Genomic DNA, 15,786 nt, shown 5'->3' with positions numbered 1-15,786 from the left:
TCAGGGCTGAATGTTGGTAGCTCAGCACAAAATCCCCAGTTGAATCTTAAATCTTTTCCCCAACTCTCTACAGGCTGAGCGCCAAGTGACCCACAAGCAGAGCAAGGGCATGTGCCAGTCAGCTTGATTAAACCAGCCACCCCACCCTGTAACTAGGCTGAGCTGACCTAATCCCTTCCTTGACCAAGGCTCACAGCCTTTCCAGCAGCCCTATGTCACCCTGAGAGCTTCAAACCCCGTGCAGGGGAGGAGTCAGTCACTGTTCTTTTTGACCAGAAAAACTCTAGTCTTGTGTTCTCTGAAATATTACAAACTGACTGTTTGCAGGGGGAAGCTGGGGAAGGGTCTGGAGGGTCTGACCTACAAGGAACGGCTGAGGGAGCTGGGGGTGTTTAGCCTGGAGAAGAGGAGGCTCAGAGGTGACCTTAGTGCAGTCTACAACTACCTGAAGGGAGGTTGTAGTGGAGTGGGAGTCGGCCTCTTCTCCCAGGCAACCAGCGATAGGACAAGAGGACACAGCCTCAAGCTTGGCCAGGGGAGGGTCAGGTTGGACATGAGGAAGCATTTCTTCTCAGCAAGGGTCATTAGCCATTGGAAGGGGCTGCCCAGGGAGGTGGTGGAGTCACCAGCTCTGGAGGGGTTTAAGAAAAGACTGGACATGGCCCTTAGTGCCCTGGTCTAGTTGCCATGGTGGTGTCAGGGCAATGGTCGGACTCGATGATCCCAGAGGGCTCTTCCAACCTGAGTGATTCTGGGATTCTGTGAAGATTCAGCAGTTTTATTCTCTGCTCAACAGGATCCTCCCAGAAACTAAAGATCTGGCTTTGTCTGAGCAGAGATGAGGTGGGCTGAGCAGGGTCAGCCTCCCTTAGACTGGGGAGGGTCAGACTCCCACCCAGCTCTGCTCAGGTGTTTCACCTGAGATCATCTCCTCAGTGGAGGAGAAAAGAGTCCAGTAAATAACAGCAAATAGAGAGGCAGAAAATGAGGAGCACAGATTGGGGTAAACAGCTGATGAATGAGCTGCCAAGAGATACGGAAAGGTAACTCCTTAACAACAAGGAAAGCAACATTTTCATCCTGTGATGATTCCGATACTCACAGAGAGTGTCTAAGTGGAGACTGCCTGAGCAGATTGCCCATCTTTGGGGATTTCAGCCCAGCAGTCAAAGATCGAGATGTCTCTAACACCTCTCAGGTGCTACACTACAAAACTCATGCCCAGGAGATTTAGGAAAGACAAGTAAAAGCCAACCCTATAGGCAGGCAACTGGGGAGACTCAGCTAACACCGTCTCTGTTCTCTTACCTGTGCCATCACTCTGAAAGGCTGGGACTGGATTTTCCCCTTCTTCTAGCTCTGCTTGCAGGCGAATATTGACGTGATTTATCAGGTGAGAGAAGAGGGCCAGGGTGAAAGCGATGGCTGCGCTGTACTGCTTTGAACCTGCAACAAGACAGCGTAATAAGGAGGAGGAGACTGACCAAAACATGACAACATCTTCAGCCTAACTGGACTGCTGGATGTTGCTCACTACATTTCTGAATAAAGCACTGGTTACCTGCCCTCTTGAGGCTGTGAACGCTCATAAGGCAGATGATCACCATGCGAAAGATGAGGAGATCAGGAAGGAAGGAGTAGCCGCTCTCATACTCTTCTTCATCTTCGCTAGTTGAGCTCAGATTAGGAGGAGAGGGCAGGTAGAACAAGCAGAGGTTGAAATCCTCCAGCACAGACTGGCAGAGAGATGTCAGCTCAGAATCCAGAGAGCTTAACAAGAGGGAAAAATAAACAAGAATTATTATTCAAGACTCAAACTCCTGGCAACGTCTGCATGGGAACTGACCCAAAACTGGCAGGCAGGCCATCCTTTAGCACCAGACAGGATGAAGCACCAGGGAATACACTGCAGGCAACAACAGTTATGGGAAGCAAGTGAGATTAATCAGATTATGTTTTCCTCTCCAAAGCTGCTAAACTAAAGACAAATGATAACTAGAGCTCCTCCCTGCAAGGAGATGGGTCACCAAAAAATATTTTACTTTCTCCCTGGGAGCTCAGGCAGTAGCTGTGAAGATACTCAGGGTGCTTCGATACTAAAGGTAGCAGCAGCAGAAGATTCAGATCTGCTGCTCAGTTAAAGGGTGACATTGCAGCACACAAACTGGGGACTCAACTTTTCCTCCTCCCGTGTCTCTAACTGTAAGAATATTCCAAAATCCTCTGTAGCTATTAGATACTTCAAAGGAAGCACCCAGAGTATTCAGTGTAATATGCTACGGGAGTCTCCTAGCTACAAAATAAACCCATCTCCAAAACACCTAGCAAACCCTTTTCAGGGGGCAACGTGCTTGGGAAATTCAAGTAATTTCCAATTTTCTTATGTGTTAAGTGGATATTAAATGAGCCTTGAAGTTCCACTCTGGTAGAAGTGAATGTCTGAAAGCCAGTCCCATACTGGGTTGCATTAGCAAGGGCAGAGCCAGCAGGTTGAGGAAAATTATCACCCCTCTCTATTTGGCACTCATGAGATGGCATCTGGAGTACTGCAGCCAGTCGTGGGGTGCCCAGTAGAAAAAAAAAACACAAAAGACACTGACAAACTGGACTTAGTCCAGCAGAGGACTGTCAAGGGGAACAGAAAACATGATGTATGAGAAGAGGCAGAGAGAACAGAGTTTGTTCAGCCTGAAAGAGAGAAGGCTCAGGGGATATAATCTTGTTTTCAGATGCCAAATAGGTGGTTATAGAGGAGTGAGTAATTCCACAGTGAAGGTGGTCAAATACTGGAAGGTGTGGAATCTGTGTCCTTAGATCCATTCAAAACTCAGCTGGGTGAGGCTCTGAGCAACCTCATCCAACTTCACATTTGAATCTGCCTCCACAGTGGGCCCTGCTTTGGGGGAGGACTGGACCCCTAGCAGGTCCCTTCCAACCTAAACTATTCCATGATGAGTTTAACTGTTGCCTGTGTATAAGCCCTTTAAAACACTTGCTCTGTTTCAAGCAGTAAGAGGTTAATTTACAATCACCTGAAAACCTCCCAGCAGAGACAGAGAAAATCCAAGGAAAAAAAAAAAAAAAAATCACACAGCTGTACAAAGGTTTCCATTGATTCTAACACGAATAGAATAAATTCTATTTGTTTCTTTGAACAAGGTATTTGGTTACAGATTTCCAAAGGTAACGACCAGCCCTGCACACGTACAGACGGTGACTCTTTGCTGTCCTGTCAGCCTACATCCAGTGCTTGCCAGGAAAAAGCATTTGATGACTGAACAAGGCAAGAAAACACCAAAGGCACAGCACAGCGCAGAGATGAGCTGCAAGGCTCAGGAGTTCAACACTCGCTCAGCTACTGGCTTGATTTATTTAACCCTTGAAGTATTTAACCCTTTGGTATTCCAGCCTCCCTTGGAAGACAATCTTCTTCACTCTCCCTGCAAGGTTAGAAGACCAAAAGGTCTTAGACCTTTTTGGCAGAAAGCCTCAGCCCAGGCACTGTTATCCTACTCCAATTCTGAGTGCTTGCTACTGTGAGTTATCAATAGAAGATATAATCTGCCAGAACCTTACCTGCTCTTTGGCTGCAAAAGACTCTGCAGGTACATAAAGCTCACCAGCAACCTCTTAATGTCTTTGCCTCTGAAAAAATTGAGAAGAAAACATTGTGAAGCAGGTACCCTGGCACAGAGATGGACTAGACTAACAGAGCTCTATTAATAGGTAAATCGGGTCTCAACAGAAAACCAGATTCTGATGAAACTGGAGAAAAAAGACAGCTTACGCACTTCTAACGTTCACCAATATCCCTCAACCCTCACAGTCACCAGCTCCAGGGTAGAGTGAGAAACACTCTCACCTCAAGCTCTACCCTAGCCAGCATTTAGCTTTTCTCCTGAAATTATGACCTGACAGATCAAGAATGGGGTCTAGACTGTGGCTCTCAAAATTCTGGGAACAGTCACGGCCTCGAATCGGCCATCTACCAGTTCCCACTGCCCAGGAGAGACACTACTCTCAACCCAGAGGATGACACTGGTGGCATTGCAAACCCCTCTCCTTTTCTTTTCCCTCTTACCTCTTCTTGCTTGGAGACAACTTCCTGGTTTCACATTTCTTCAGCTGGTGATACATTTTGGCTGCTTTGTCATACAGCCGCTTCAGGTTCCCAGAGGCACCTTCAAAGGACACTTCAGACTGGATACTGAGATACCCAAACAGAACGTATCAAAGGTTACTTTGCCACAAGGTTGCTCACATTTTATGGCTTTCATTCACTAGAAAGTTATTCAGGCATCTAAGCACGACGACAGGTAGCTAGTGCTTTTGTTTGGACACGCTGGGCTACTTAACTCCCACTGACTCTGTAAACCCCACTTCAAGCTGCGCCACAGCTCCATCTGCAACGTTTGCAAATTTGTGCCTTAGGCCATGTTCAGGTAACTGAATTCCACCCACCTCACTCAGCACCTCTGCTCCCCTCCCAACCTGGCTCTCTGAGGGTCTCAGATGAAACCCTGCCCTCCAAGCGCAGCCCTGCACATGTATTTTAGTGACCAGCACAATGGTTTGACCAAGGCTCGCTCTTATTATCTGTCCTGCTCAAGGGTGAAATAAACCCATCTCTTTCCCTCTCTCCTGAAAACAGTCACAAGTCCAAAGTAAAGGAGAAGAGAATCTGGCACCAGCAACCACAGCGCACTGATTCTCTGTCCAGAAAGCCAAGATCCTCACAGACACTCACCAGCGTAAGTAGCAATAGGTAGCTTCCACGTTGTAGTATTTGCTCCCTGCCAACGTCCCCAGCTGGTTAAAGGGCATGCCTGCCATGAAAGAGAGGGGCAATGGAATTCACTTACAGTTCTCCAATGGCCCTGCTAGAAAGCAGATCCTTTCCCTCTCGCTACATTTCCACACAGGAGGGAAGCCAGGAGACACAACCAGTAGTAAATCTGCAGCACAAAGGTCTGGACTAGTTGATCCTTTCGCCATCCAGTGTTATTTTCTGGTTTTATAGTGCTTTTAGCTCCTCCCCACCTTCCTGCCAGTTATCCACATAAGAAAGCAGAGCAACCAATGGTGTATTAATAATGCCATGGCCTTGACTCTGTATTCTTTATGACCTAGACATTATTTTACCAGCATTTAAGAGTTCTGTTCCAGCTCACTGTGGTACCTAAATTTTTGTCACTTCGTGGTATTCGGGATCAGCCTATCAAACAACTCAGTGAGAACTCTGCAAAAGCAGCACAGAAAGAACATTTTTCTGGACTTGCACACTTTTTTAAGGTAAGACAGACCCTTAGCTCTTGCCACAGGGTGTTCTTAGAAAGTGGTCACTTCTGAAGGAGAAAGCAGCACGTGAGATTTTGTTGGAGGGGTAAAAATAAGGAGATGATCAATAATGCTCTGCTTCTGGCAACAGACAGCTGGATCTTCCCTTAGCCAGACAAGCACAGCTTTACCACACTCGTGGAAGTCTGAGCTTCTCAGATGAGTAAGTTGAGGTCACTGGCGAAGAGCACTCCTCTTTAGCTCCTCTCTTCGTCTTGCCAGCAAGAGAGATTCTCAAAGAAGGAAGTAATTTTAACCAAGAGGACAAAACCATTCCTCTCTCAGCAGCAGGATATAAATCTGATCAACATAGTATCAGAATATTGTTTTTAGGTTGCGGCAACATTGTTTTAACAACTAAAAACTCATGGTAACTCACTCACCAATCTGCGGTGCCACAGAAAGGGCTTGATAGTAAAACCGCTCAGCCAGCAGCTCTGTGTCCACACCTGCCAGCTCATTCTGATAGCGAGCTGAAAGAAAACCACACACCACACATGAGAAACCAGAAGGCAGTGTCTTCTCTTCCCTTCTGCAGTTTCCCTACAGATTAAAAACACCACAAAACTAGAAATACTGGCCAAGACAACAAACCCATCAAAGAATCGCTCTTGGCAAAACACAAACACACAGAGTTTGCCAGGGCCCTTTGAAGCAGTTTTATTTTAGCTGCGCTATTCCGCACATTGCAACCCCTGCCGCTTCCAGCGAAGGGGATATCCCTTGTGGCAGCATGTAAGAGAAAGTCAGAAATTCTTCTGCTCCAGGTGTTAAGTGCTGATTCATTTATCCTTGAAATAACTCAGAGTTGTGCTCCATTTTCCAGTACCTCAAACACTATATTCTACAGAGTGGGAAATCTAAAGCAACTCAGCTGACCTAACCAAATACCTGGTTGTGGCTAGACTGGACTTTATTTATTTATTCATTTATTTTTGACAACATTTTGGAAACTTTAAGTGAAAGGTTTGTGAAGAGGTGAAGCACATTTCTCTCCCACCAGTCAGGTCAGTCAGCTATTTGCAAGGCCATTTTTAGGCTGATTCGTGCTCAAGGATAACGGCCAACAGCTTTCAAGAGCTTGAAGGCTGCTGCGTGTCAAGCACATTTACCTGCACCACACTTCAAATAGGTGTTTCTCACACAGTTACATGTTTTCTCACTGCCTTCACTCCTTCACAATCCAGCAAGAAGCTGACACACACTTCAGGAGGTCGTGACTGTGGGATAGGCACGATTTTAGCTTATACCAGTCATTGATAAATGTGTCAGAGGGAAACCAGTGTCTGGAAGTAACTATGGCTGGTGACTAACTACTATGGACTTAGCACCGTACAGGCACCACCTTTTTAATGTATTAAAGGTTGCCCTGAAATAAGACGCTGTTCTTACCGAGATCTCCCAGATAAACCAGACACCTGTGACACGCCATCTGTGCCCACTCCATCTCCTTCTCCGACGCAGACACAGGTTTCTTGCAACCTACAGGAGAAATACGAAATGATCCTGTTAACACAGCACTGAGCACAAGCTCATGAGGCCTGTTGAGAGGTTGATCTCGTTAGCACGGCTAATAACCAGGTTTGGTTCGGACAGGAGCAAGCACAAACCCCTGGAAGCCAGACCAAAGTCTGAGCACGCTTACACCTGGTAGTAGCATACAATGTGGACGTACCCTCCCCGACACTGAAGGTGGAAACAAACTCATTGTCTCAAGACTGAGATGTAGATTTAGGACCAACCAAAAAGGGAAGAAGAGAAGTAAAACAAGCTAAAAACAGGACAGCAAATGTGTGTTGTAGACAGGGCAGCTGCAGTCAGTTAGGAAGAACTGCCTTTGCGTCCAGAGGAGGGCAAAGCTGGTGACAGGGCTGGAAGGAATGTCCTATGAGGAGCAGCTGAGGACTTTGGGCTTGTCTAGTTTGGAGAAAAGAAGGCTGAGGGGTGACCTCATGGCTTTCTACCAGGTGGCCAAGAAGGCCAATGGCATCCTGGCCTCTATTAGGAATAGCATAGCCAGCCGGTCTGGGGAAGGGATCGTCCCTCTGTGCTCGGCACTGGTGAGGCCACACCTTGAATCCTGTGTCCAGTTGTGGGCCCCGCACTTCAAGAGAGATGTTGAGGTGTTGGAGTGAGGGCAGAGGAGGGCGACCAAGCTGAGGAAGGGTCTGGAACGTCTGACCTCCGAGGAACGGCTGAGGGAGCTGGGGGGGTTTAGCCTGGAGGAGGCTCAGAGGTGACCTTAGTGCACTCTACAACTACCTGAAGGGAGGTTGTAGCGGGGTGGGAGTCGGCCTCTTCTCCCAGGCAACCAGCGATAGGACAAGAGGACACAGCCTCAAGCTTCACCAGGGGAGGGTCAGGTTTCAGGTTGGACATTAGGAAGCATTTCTTCTCAGCAAGGGTCATTAGACACTGGAAGGGGCTGCCCAGGGAGGTGGTGGAGTCACCATCGCTGGAGGGGTTTAAAAAAAGACTGGACATGGCCCTTAGTGCCCTGGTCTAGTTGCCATGGTGGTGTCAGGGCAACGGTTGGACTCGATGAGCCCAGAGGGCTCTTCCAACCTATTGATTCTGTGATTCTACAGCTTCCTGAGGAGGGGAAGTGGAAAGGGAGTTGCTGAGCTCTTCTTCCTGGGATCCAGGGACAGGATGCGTGGGAATGGTTTAAAGCTGCATCAACAGAGATTTAGACTGGACACGAGGAAGCATTTCTTCACCAAGAGGGTGGTCAAACACTGGAACAGGCTTCCTAGAGAGGTGGTCGATGCCCCAAGCCTGTCAGTGCTTAAGAGGTATTTGGACAATGTCCTTAATAACATGCTTTAGCTTTCGGTCAGCCCTGAAGTGGTCAGGCAGTTGGACTAGATGATCACTGTAGGTCCCTTCCAACTGAAATAGTCCATTCTAGACTGAACTGACAAAAAAAAAAAACAGTTCAGGCAGCGGAAAGTGTCAAAAGCACCAGGGGAAGTCTCCAGCCAGCTGATCTGAACTAACTTAAGCCATCAAACATGACTCAGTTCCTGGGAGGTGCTGCCGCCGGCAAGACCGTGCTTCCCATCTCCCCATCAGCACCTTCTCCCCAGCCAGCAGGGCCATGGTTCAGCCAGAGATCAGGAGGCAAAGGCTACCACGCTCACCCTTCCTCTCCACAGAGCATTTACTGCCACCGGGCAGACAGTGGCACGGATTCCATCTAGGTTCAGTCTTCCTGTTGCCAAGGGCTTCCACCTTCGGGAGGAGAAAATTCCCTCAAGCAGGAATCCCAAAGGAAGATTTTTTTAAGACTGGCCCAGCCTGCAGTCTGAGTTACTTCCCTCTTGGCTTAGTTTAAAAGAGTGGAAGTGAAATGTGGAGGTTTAAGTGACCAGTGAGGAACGGTTCCCACTTACTAACAGGCATCGTATGAGTTGCATTATACAAATCCGTGGCCTTCAAGCTGGGTCCATGTACACCCCTGGACCCATCCTCCTTCTCTTTTTTTGCTTTGGATCCCCTTGCACCCATTTATACAACCATCAAGTTGTGTCCACTCTAGTTTGTAGCTCATACAGGATTCTTACACATCCATTTTTTCCAGATACGCAAGGCTACATCTCTAGTATCCAGTTACACACTCGTCTGCTGCAGCCTTTTAATTAAAAGAGCTTAAACACATTAAGAAACCTGAGTAAGTGGAGCCTTTCAAAGGCAATCACGCACCACAGGGTACAAACCCATCTGGAACACGCGTTTTGAGAATTTATTAATTCTGCAGTACTGAGATACACTTCTCAAAGCAGCAGTTGCCAGGGACATCTGCCTTTTAAAGCGACATTTCAAAGCCAATCACAATACAATCATCTCCCACAACTAAGAATAGGACACCAGCAACTAAAATGTTCTATTGCTAAAGACATACTAACTTCTCTTATGCCAGTTTCTGCCATCCTCCCCCCTGCCAACTTTAAAGAATGTCAATTAAAACCTTGCTAATTCAGTTCACAAAACAGAGAGAGGCTCCATTTCTCACCTGGACCCATCTGAACAGAAACGTGTCCCTTGAGGCCACTGAGCACAACCCAGGAGCAAATGTGAACAAACTATTACAAGGTAATCGAAGAGGGAGTCGGCCCTTCTCCCAGGCAACTAGTGATAGGACAAGAGGACACAGCCTCAAGCTGTGCCAGGGGAGGGTCAGGTTGGACATCAGGAAGCATTTCTTCTCAGAAAGGGTCATTAGCCATTGGAAGGGGCTGCCCAGGGAGGTGGGGGAGTCACCATCTCTGGAGGGGTTTAAGAAAAGCCTGGACATGGCCCTTAGTGCCCTGGTCTAGTTGCCATGGTGGTGTCAGGGCAATGGCTGGACTCGATGAGCCCAGAGGGCTCTTCCAACCTCATTGATTCTGTGATACGCAGCCTTGAGCTGTTTCAAGATTGTAAACACTCTTATTCTTCCTCCCCTAATAGGTAAGATACCTCAAATTACCCTGCATCTAAGGGCATGCACCCAAGACAGCTAACATACCTGGCTGTGTGAGAGGAGCTTCCCCATGTTCTCAGTCTGATTCAGCAGCAGTTTCAAAGCTACACACAGTACAACAACTCGGAATGACACGAAGGGAGCACAGGTAGAAGGGGCAGCAAGAGGAGGAACAATCTCTTACATCTAGTGAATAGGATGTCCTGACAAAAATCTGTTGATTTCACGAACCTCTTCCCTCAACGGCCCATCTGTCTGCTTTAATTAAGCTTTTAAAAACATTCTGTACAGCCAGAAGTGCTCTTCAATCTTCCATAAAAATCTGCCATCACCAAACACTTACTAAAGAAATGTCTAACAGCATCTTCTTCCTGCTAGAAACCCTTTTCTTCCCTAGTTCAGCATTGAAAAAACCCAACAAAACAGTGCCATGGAAAAGAGGGCAGGGCAGACAGTCTGTTCTAAACAGATAATCCCTTGAACACTGAAATAAAGATGGACCAGCGTGAGGGGAAGCCACTTGTCTGCAATTCAAGCCTCACCCACGAGCCCAACACACTGAGCACCAACCTATGAGAGGGTCCGTGACGTGCGTCCAGTCAATACAGCACTGCAGCTCCAGCTGATAGTGAGACTGGATGTAGAGGAGAAGGTGCTGGTAAAATCCTATGCCAGCAACTAAGTGAGTCCGGTACGCACACTCCAGAGTGCTACGGCTGTGAATGTGCTGGAGGGAAGAAAAAAAATGAGAATATAGTGAGAAGAGAGTGGGTAGCTCAGCTGTAATTGGTTTTGCACAGTTCTGGACCTCCTCTTGCTCAACGACGTTGTGATTTACTAAGGGTCAACATCGAGAAGGAGAAATACTTGCTGCAGCAAGAAATAAATGAAATCAAGGTGTCTGGTTAGAGCACCTTAAATACATTCAGACAACCAGGAGAGAGCTCATGGCGTTAGAAAATACAAGTGTGAATAATCCTGTGAGTCTTTTCCATTTATCTACTCCAGTAAAAACAATCAGCACTGACAAAGCCTCTTCAGCCCATCGTTCTACATGGACATACATGTCTTTTGAAGATTGAAAGACAAAAATTAAGCAAATTATGTTGAAATATCCTCTGCAACGGCAGTGCTCTCAGCAGATCATTAAAGCTTACCTGCCCGCAGTTAGCGTATGTCAGCTCAACGATTAAAATTCAGGAGTGCTGGGCTTCCTGCCCTGCACTCAGATCACAACTTCTCTGAGCAACTGAAGCTTTTAACTTGGTGTCACAGCCAGAGACTTTCTCATGCCAGAGCCAGAGATACCTGCCTTTTTATTTGTTTTAATGAGCTGGATAACTTCATAGTAAACTTTTCTCCAGAGCAGTTCTTCTGCTTTTCTTCCATAATCAACTGGATGCAAAAACATCAGCTTCACACACAGCTCCCGCAGCCTGAGATAAGACAGCAGAGAGTTCACATTTAGCTACAGCAGCTTCAAATACAGCTGCCACTCCACAAGCACGGAAGAGGAAAATCTGAATTCATTACGATGAGCTAGGCCATCTGGTGATGGTACAGCTTGTATCACTCCCACACAAGAGCATCTGGAAAAGCCACACACCTACCCAGTTACCTTGGCTCAGCTGGCCATCAGTCATTCCCTAAACTGCAGTAATGGCAAGAATTATCTTGACAGCTTAAAAAATTAGCAAGAAAAATCATCCCTGCTAGGCACCCTCTGAACCTGATGCACATAAGAAGTTGCTTCACCACAGAGTTTTTTAAAGATAATCACAAAGAAGGCATTAGCCAACGTGAAGACGACTTATTTGTATTGCAGTGACACCCAGGAAAGCCTCCAGTCATGGACCTTTAGGTGCTGTTCAAATACACATCTGAAATCCAGCCTCTGCTTCAAAAACCTGGAGGGCTCCAGGTCAACTGGTGTGCTACAAATCGAACACACTGTGAAACCACAGATTCAAAACCTCCACGTGTTGCTTCACATGGATTTTCCCCAGCCAAATCCAAAAAAACAAGTGTCCTGCCCAACTCACTTGTTCCTCAAGCTGATGTTCTCCGGCTTGAACACTTCTTGATACGCCACCTTATTACCAAGGATGAGATCCAAGCGATGAACGGCCTCTACCACTGCTCTGCAAGGTAACACAGAAAGAAAATATTCAGGAGATGTTATCTGGGATTATTTCATGAGATCTGGGATGTCTGCACAGAACCACACTAGCCTAGTTAATGCTGTTATTAGCAAGGTGCATTATACCACCACACCACATTAATTGATTTCCTTTCTGCACTCTATTTTAAACGGCTTACGGAGAGAAGAAAAAAGCAGAGTTACATACACTGGAATGATCTTGCTGCAAATCAGTTGTTTAATCACCAGTTACCACTGACTGTCTGGTCAAAAAATGTCCATTATTTCTACAGTAGCACAGTCAGAAATGTCTTTGGACATGGTAGGAACTTCGAATCGCAGCAATTAAATCACTCTATACATCCACTCAGATTAATTTAAACGCCTTACACTCTATGATTAAAAAATGGATTGATTTCTAACAATTAATGTTTGATAAGGTAAGAGTCAAACCTCCACTGACTCCTGTTTCCTTATCAACTTGTCTATGAAAGAAGGCAACTCATGTCATTGTCATTTGCCAAAACTTCCTGATCTTCGTTACAGTGATTCATTCATTAAAGCCTTAAAGGTCTCTCAGCGACAGGTAACAGAGATATTCAAAACCAGCCTAAAATATTAAATTTGTTACAAGATTTTTCCCCTGAAAGCCAGCTAAAAGACAGGCCAAGCAACCTCCAAACCTCTACAAATACTTCTTGAGTCCCTGCCTGAGACTCTCCTCCTGCAGGAGGAACACCACACTGTGTGTAAAACCTCGAGCGCTCCAAAGCTGGGAGCTGTGAACAAATCAGACTACAATTGCAGAACGTTGCAGTGAAATCAAACCAGGGAGTTACACAAGCATCAGTGGGGACAGAGAGTACCCGCATCAATATCTCATGGATAGTTCAATAAAGGAAAAATCGACCAGCCATGTTAAGCCCTTCCTACCAAGAGAGATGATCTCTAAACCTCTTTGGTAAGCCTATATTTGAGGTCAAACTGACTCCTGAAATTATCCTTTCCCAGCTGTTGACTCTACATGTTCCTCTTTAAGAAACACATCCTCCAAGCATGAGCTATCAACCTTCACAGGGACTTGGTTCTCCCTCTCCACATCTATCTACCTGTCACTCAGTGTGCCCAGGTGGCCAAGAAGGCCAATGGCATCCTGGCCTCTATTAGGACTAGCGTAGCCAACTGGTCTGGGGAAGTGATCGTCCCTCTGTACTCGGCACTGGTGAGGCCGCACCTTGAATCCTGTGTCCAGTTCTGGGCCCCGCACTTCAAGAAAGATGTTGAGGTGTTGGAGCGAGTGCAGAGGAGGGCGACCAAGGTGGGGAAGGGTCTGGAGGGTCTGACCTACAAGGAACGGCTGAGGGAGCTGGGGGTGTTTAGCCTGGAGAAGAGGAGGCTCAGAGGTGACCTTAGTGCAGTCTACAACTACCTGAAGGGAGGTTGGAGCGGGGTGGGAGTCGGCCTCTTCTCCCAGGCAACCAGCGATAGGACAAGAGGACACAGCCTCAAGCTTGGCCAGGGGAGGGTCAGGTTGGACATGAGGAAGCATTTCTTCTCAGCAAGGGTCATTAGCCATTGGAAGGGGCTGCCCAGGGAGGTGGTGGAGTCACCATCTCTGGAGGGGTTTAAGAAAAGACTGGACATGGCCCTTAGTGCCCTGGTCTAGTTGCCATGGTGGTGTCAGGGCAATGGTTGGACTCGATGATCCCAGAGGGCTCTTCCAACCTGGTTGATTCTGTGAAACAAGCACTCCTCGTTCACTCCAAGACCTCCACTGCTCCTCCTGCTGAGCCTGCCGTGCACAGAGAGCTGTTTGAACAAGGAGCTGAAGCCAACCAAGACGCGTTGTAAATACCCAACGAGTCAGATCTGATCAGAGCAAACTTCTGCGAAGCAGAACGGTTCGATGCTGCTCCCAGCCCGCTCCCCCTCCCCAAAACCTCCATCGCCTGCAGAATGCAAACTCCCTCATCACACCCACAGCACAATGCAACGACTGAACCTTCTTCACGTGCATAAAAAGTTGCCAGATTGAATACAGAGTGACCATATGCTAAGGAGGGAGGCTGAAACCACCAGCACTTCCTTGAAAACTACAGATATTACTGTCAAGTAACTGATGGTTTCATATACCAGCCCCTCACTGGCAAGGTACATCTCCTTTCACAAACCCCCCCCACCAAAAGGAACCTCCCTGAAAAAAATCCCAGAACATTCCGGAGCTCAAAGAAAAAATGTCCCCCCTCGTGCTATGTCATGGGAAGCCTTTCATCCAAGGATAACTTGGAAATCTCATTTGTTTTCAGTAAACCACAAAGCCTGACAGAAGAGAAGCGTAGGGAATAGGACTGTCTTCCACAATGGCTTGGGAGATCAAGACACCACAGAGCTGAACAAACTTCTTCCTAAAGAATTGTAAAGAAAACCAAGAATAAAGGTAAGAATCAGACACAAAATTCTGCTACTAACCTTGATATCCACGGCCACTTCTGCTCACTAGCACCTTTCTCACGTGGCCTGAAGTCCTTTGCAAACTCTAAACAACCCCATACCCTCAGCTGCAAGCGAGTAAAATAGTTTTTGGTTTACAGGTAAAAGTACAAAGCACTCATCCAAGTTCACAGCATATTGGCAGGGGGGGAGAAAAAAAAACCCAACAAGTCCCATATGTACGTTTAGTTTCTCCAAAATAGATGTCCACAAAGCAGCAGGCAACAAAAATCTCCTTCCTGCAACCTGTGATTGAATGTCCTGTCGCTGTATCTCTCAAAGACCCTCAGCAGGAAACAAACAGGGTGGCTCACAAGGAACTGATTTGTTTTCAGTGCAGAAGGGTGACCAGAAGAAAGGGGAACTGCTGATTCATCTGATTCCCAGAGAGAAGTATAGGAAAACTCTGATCCTCTAGGCCCAAAATAGGCAGCCTCTACATCTTCAAAATAGCTGTAAAAATGCGTTCGCTGTCCTTTACGGGCACACGGGCCAGGTTCTCTCACATGCCAAACAAGCCTCTATTTTTTTTTCTATATCTGAAAAAAAAAGGGTCATAAAACCTAAGAATCCTCCTGAGTTCAGCAGTGACAGGGATGCATCTTGATACTGTGCAGCACGACACCCATGAAATGACACGAATTACTCAAAAAGCCTTTGCCAGAACCCCCTTTCCAAGCAAGCAGACAGCTATTTGCTTGCCAGCAGTAGCAGTGGGTAAAGAAATGTGATCAAGCAGTTAAGGAGAGCCTACTCACATGCACCAGGACTCAAATGCCTGCCAAATGTGAAGCACAGAAAAGTTTCCTTCCAGGGACTATGGGAGCAGGAACATTTATTCCACCTTCCCCTCAAGCACAGGGTGGGAGGCACCCCGGAGGGCGTCTCCTGTACCACCTTGTTTCCCACAACAGGGATGGGCACACGAAGACACCGGTTGCTTCTGCTACTTTTTATGGGTTCATAAAGAAATAAGAGAGTTGGTGAGTTGAAAGCAGCAAAGTTTATCTTTTAGGATCACAGAATCACAGAATCAACCAGGTTGGAGGAGCCCTCTGGGCTCATCGAGTCCAACCGTTGCCCTGACACCACCATGGCAACTAGACCAGGGCACTAAGGGCCATGTCCAGGCTTTTCTTAAACCCCCCCAGAGATGGTGACTCCACCACCTCCCTGGGCAGCCCCTTCCAATGGCTAATGTGCATTCCTAAGCTGTAAGGCAGAAGGCAGACCCCAGGCTAAAACGTCTTCTTATCCTCCACGGTGCTGCTGGAAGAGGTGGAGGCAGGAGTAAAGAAGAATCTGTGACAGCCAGTGGTGACCTGCAGATCCTGTGTCTACAGGGCTGAGGAAA

At 47.1% G+C, this 15,786-nt stretch overlaps 1 protein-coding gene across 2 annotated transcripts in view; it reads right to left on the bottom strand.

Moving 5' to 3' along the window:
• SMG5 (SMG5 nonsense mediated mRNA decay factor) overlaps positions 1 to 15,786 on the bottom strand; it is a 33,646-nt gene that overhangs the window by 13,951 nt on the left and 3,909 nt on the right. For both annotated transcript variants that reach the window (XM_068414478.1, XM_068414479.1), the window contains 10 exons: positions 11,845 to 11,943; positions 11,115 to 11,238; positions 10,373 to 10,529; positions 6,730 to 6,819; positions 5,721 to 5,810; positions 4,748 to 4,826; positions 4,082 to 4,207; positions 3,577 to 3,645; positions 1,562 to 1,770; positions 1,309 to 1,446 (listed from right to left, as the gene is read on the bottom strand). In XM_068414478.1, coding sequence (XP_068270579.1) covers positions 1,309 to 1,446; positions 1,562 to 1,770; positions 3,577 to 3,645; positions 4,082 to 4,207; positions 4,748 to 4,826; positions 5,721 to 5,810; positions 6,730 to 6,819; positions 10,373 to 10,529; positions 11,115 to 11,238; positions 11,845 to 11,943 — 1,181 coding nt within the window. The remainder of the gene's footprint in view (positions 1 to 1,308; positions 1,447 to 1,561; positions 1,771 to 3,576; positions 3,646 to 4,081; positions 4,208 to 4,747; positions 4,827 to 5,720; positions 5,811 to 6,729; positions 6,820 to 10,372; positions 10,530 to 11,114; positions 11,239 to 11,844; positions 11,944 to 15,786) is intronic.

Source organism: Nyctibius grandis, chromosome 17 (genome assembly GCF_013368605.1).
Source record: "Nyctibius grandis isolate bNycGra1 chromosome 17, bNycGra1.pri, whole genome shotgun sequence".
NCBI classification, from domain to species: domain Eukaryota; kingdom Metazoa; phylum Chordata; class Aves; order Nyctibiiformes; family Nyctibiidae; genus Nyctibius; species Nyctibius grandis.
Note: the sequence above shows the minus strand (reverse complement) of the source record. Positions and strands in the feature narration are given on the sequence as shown.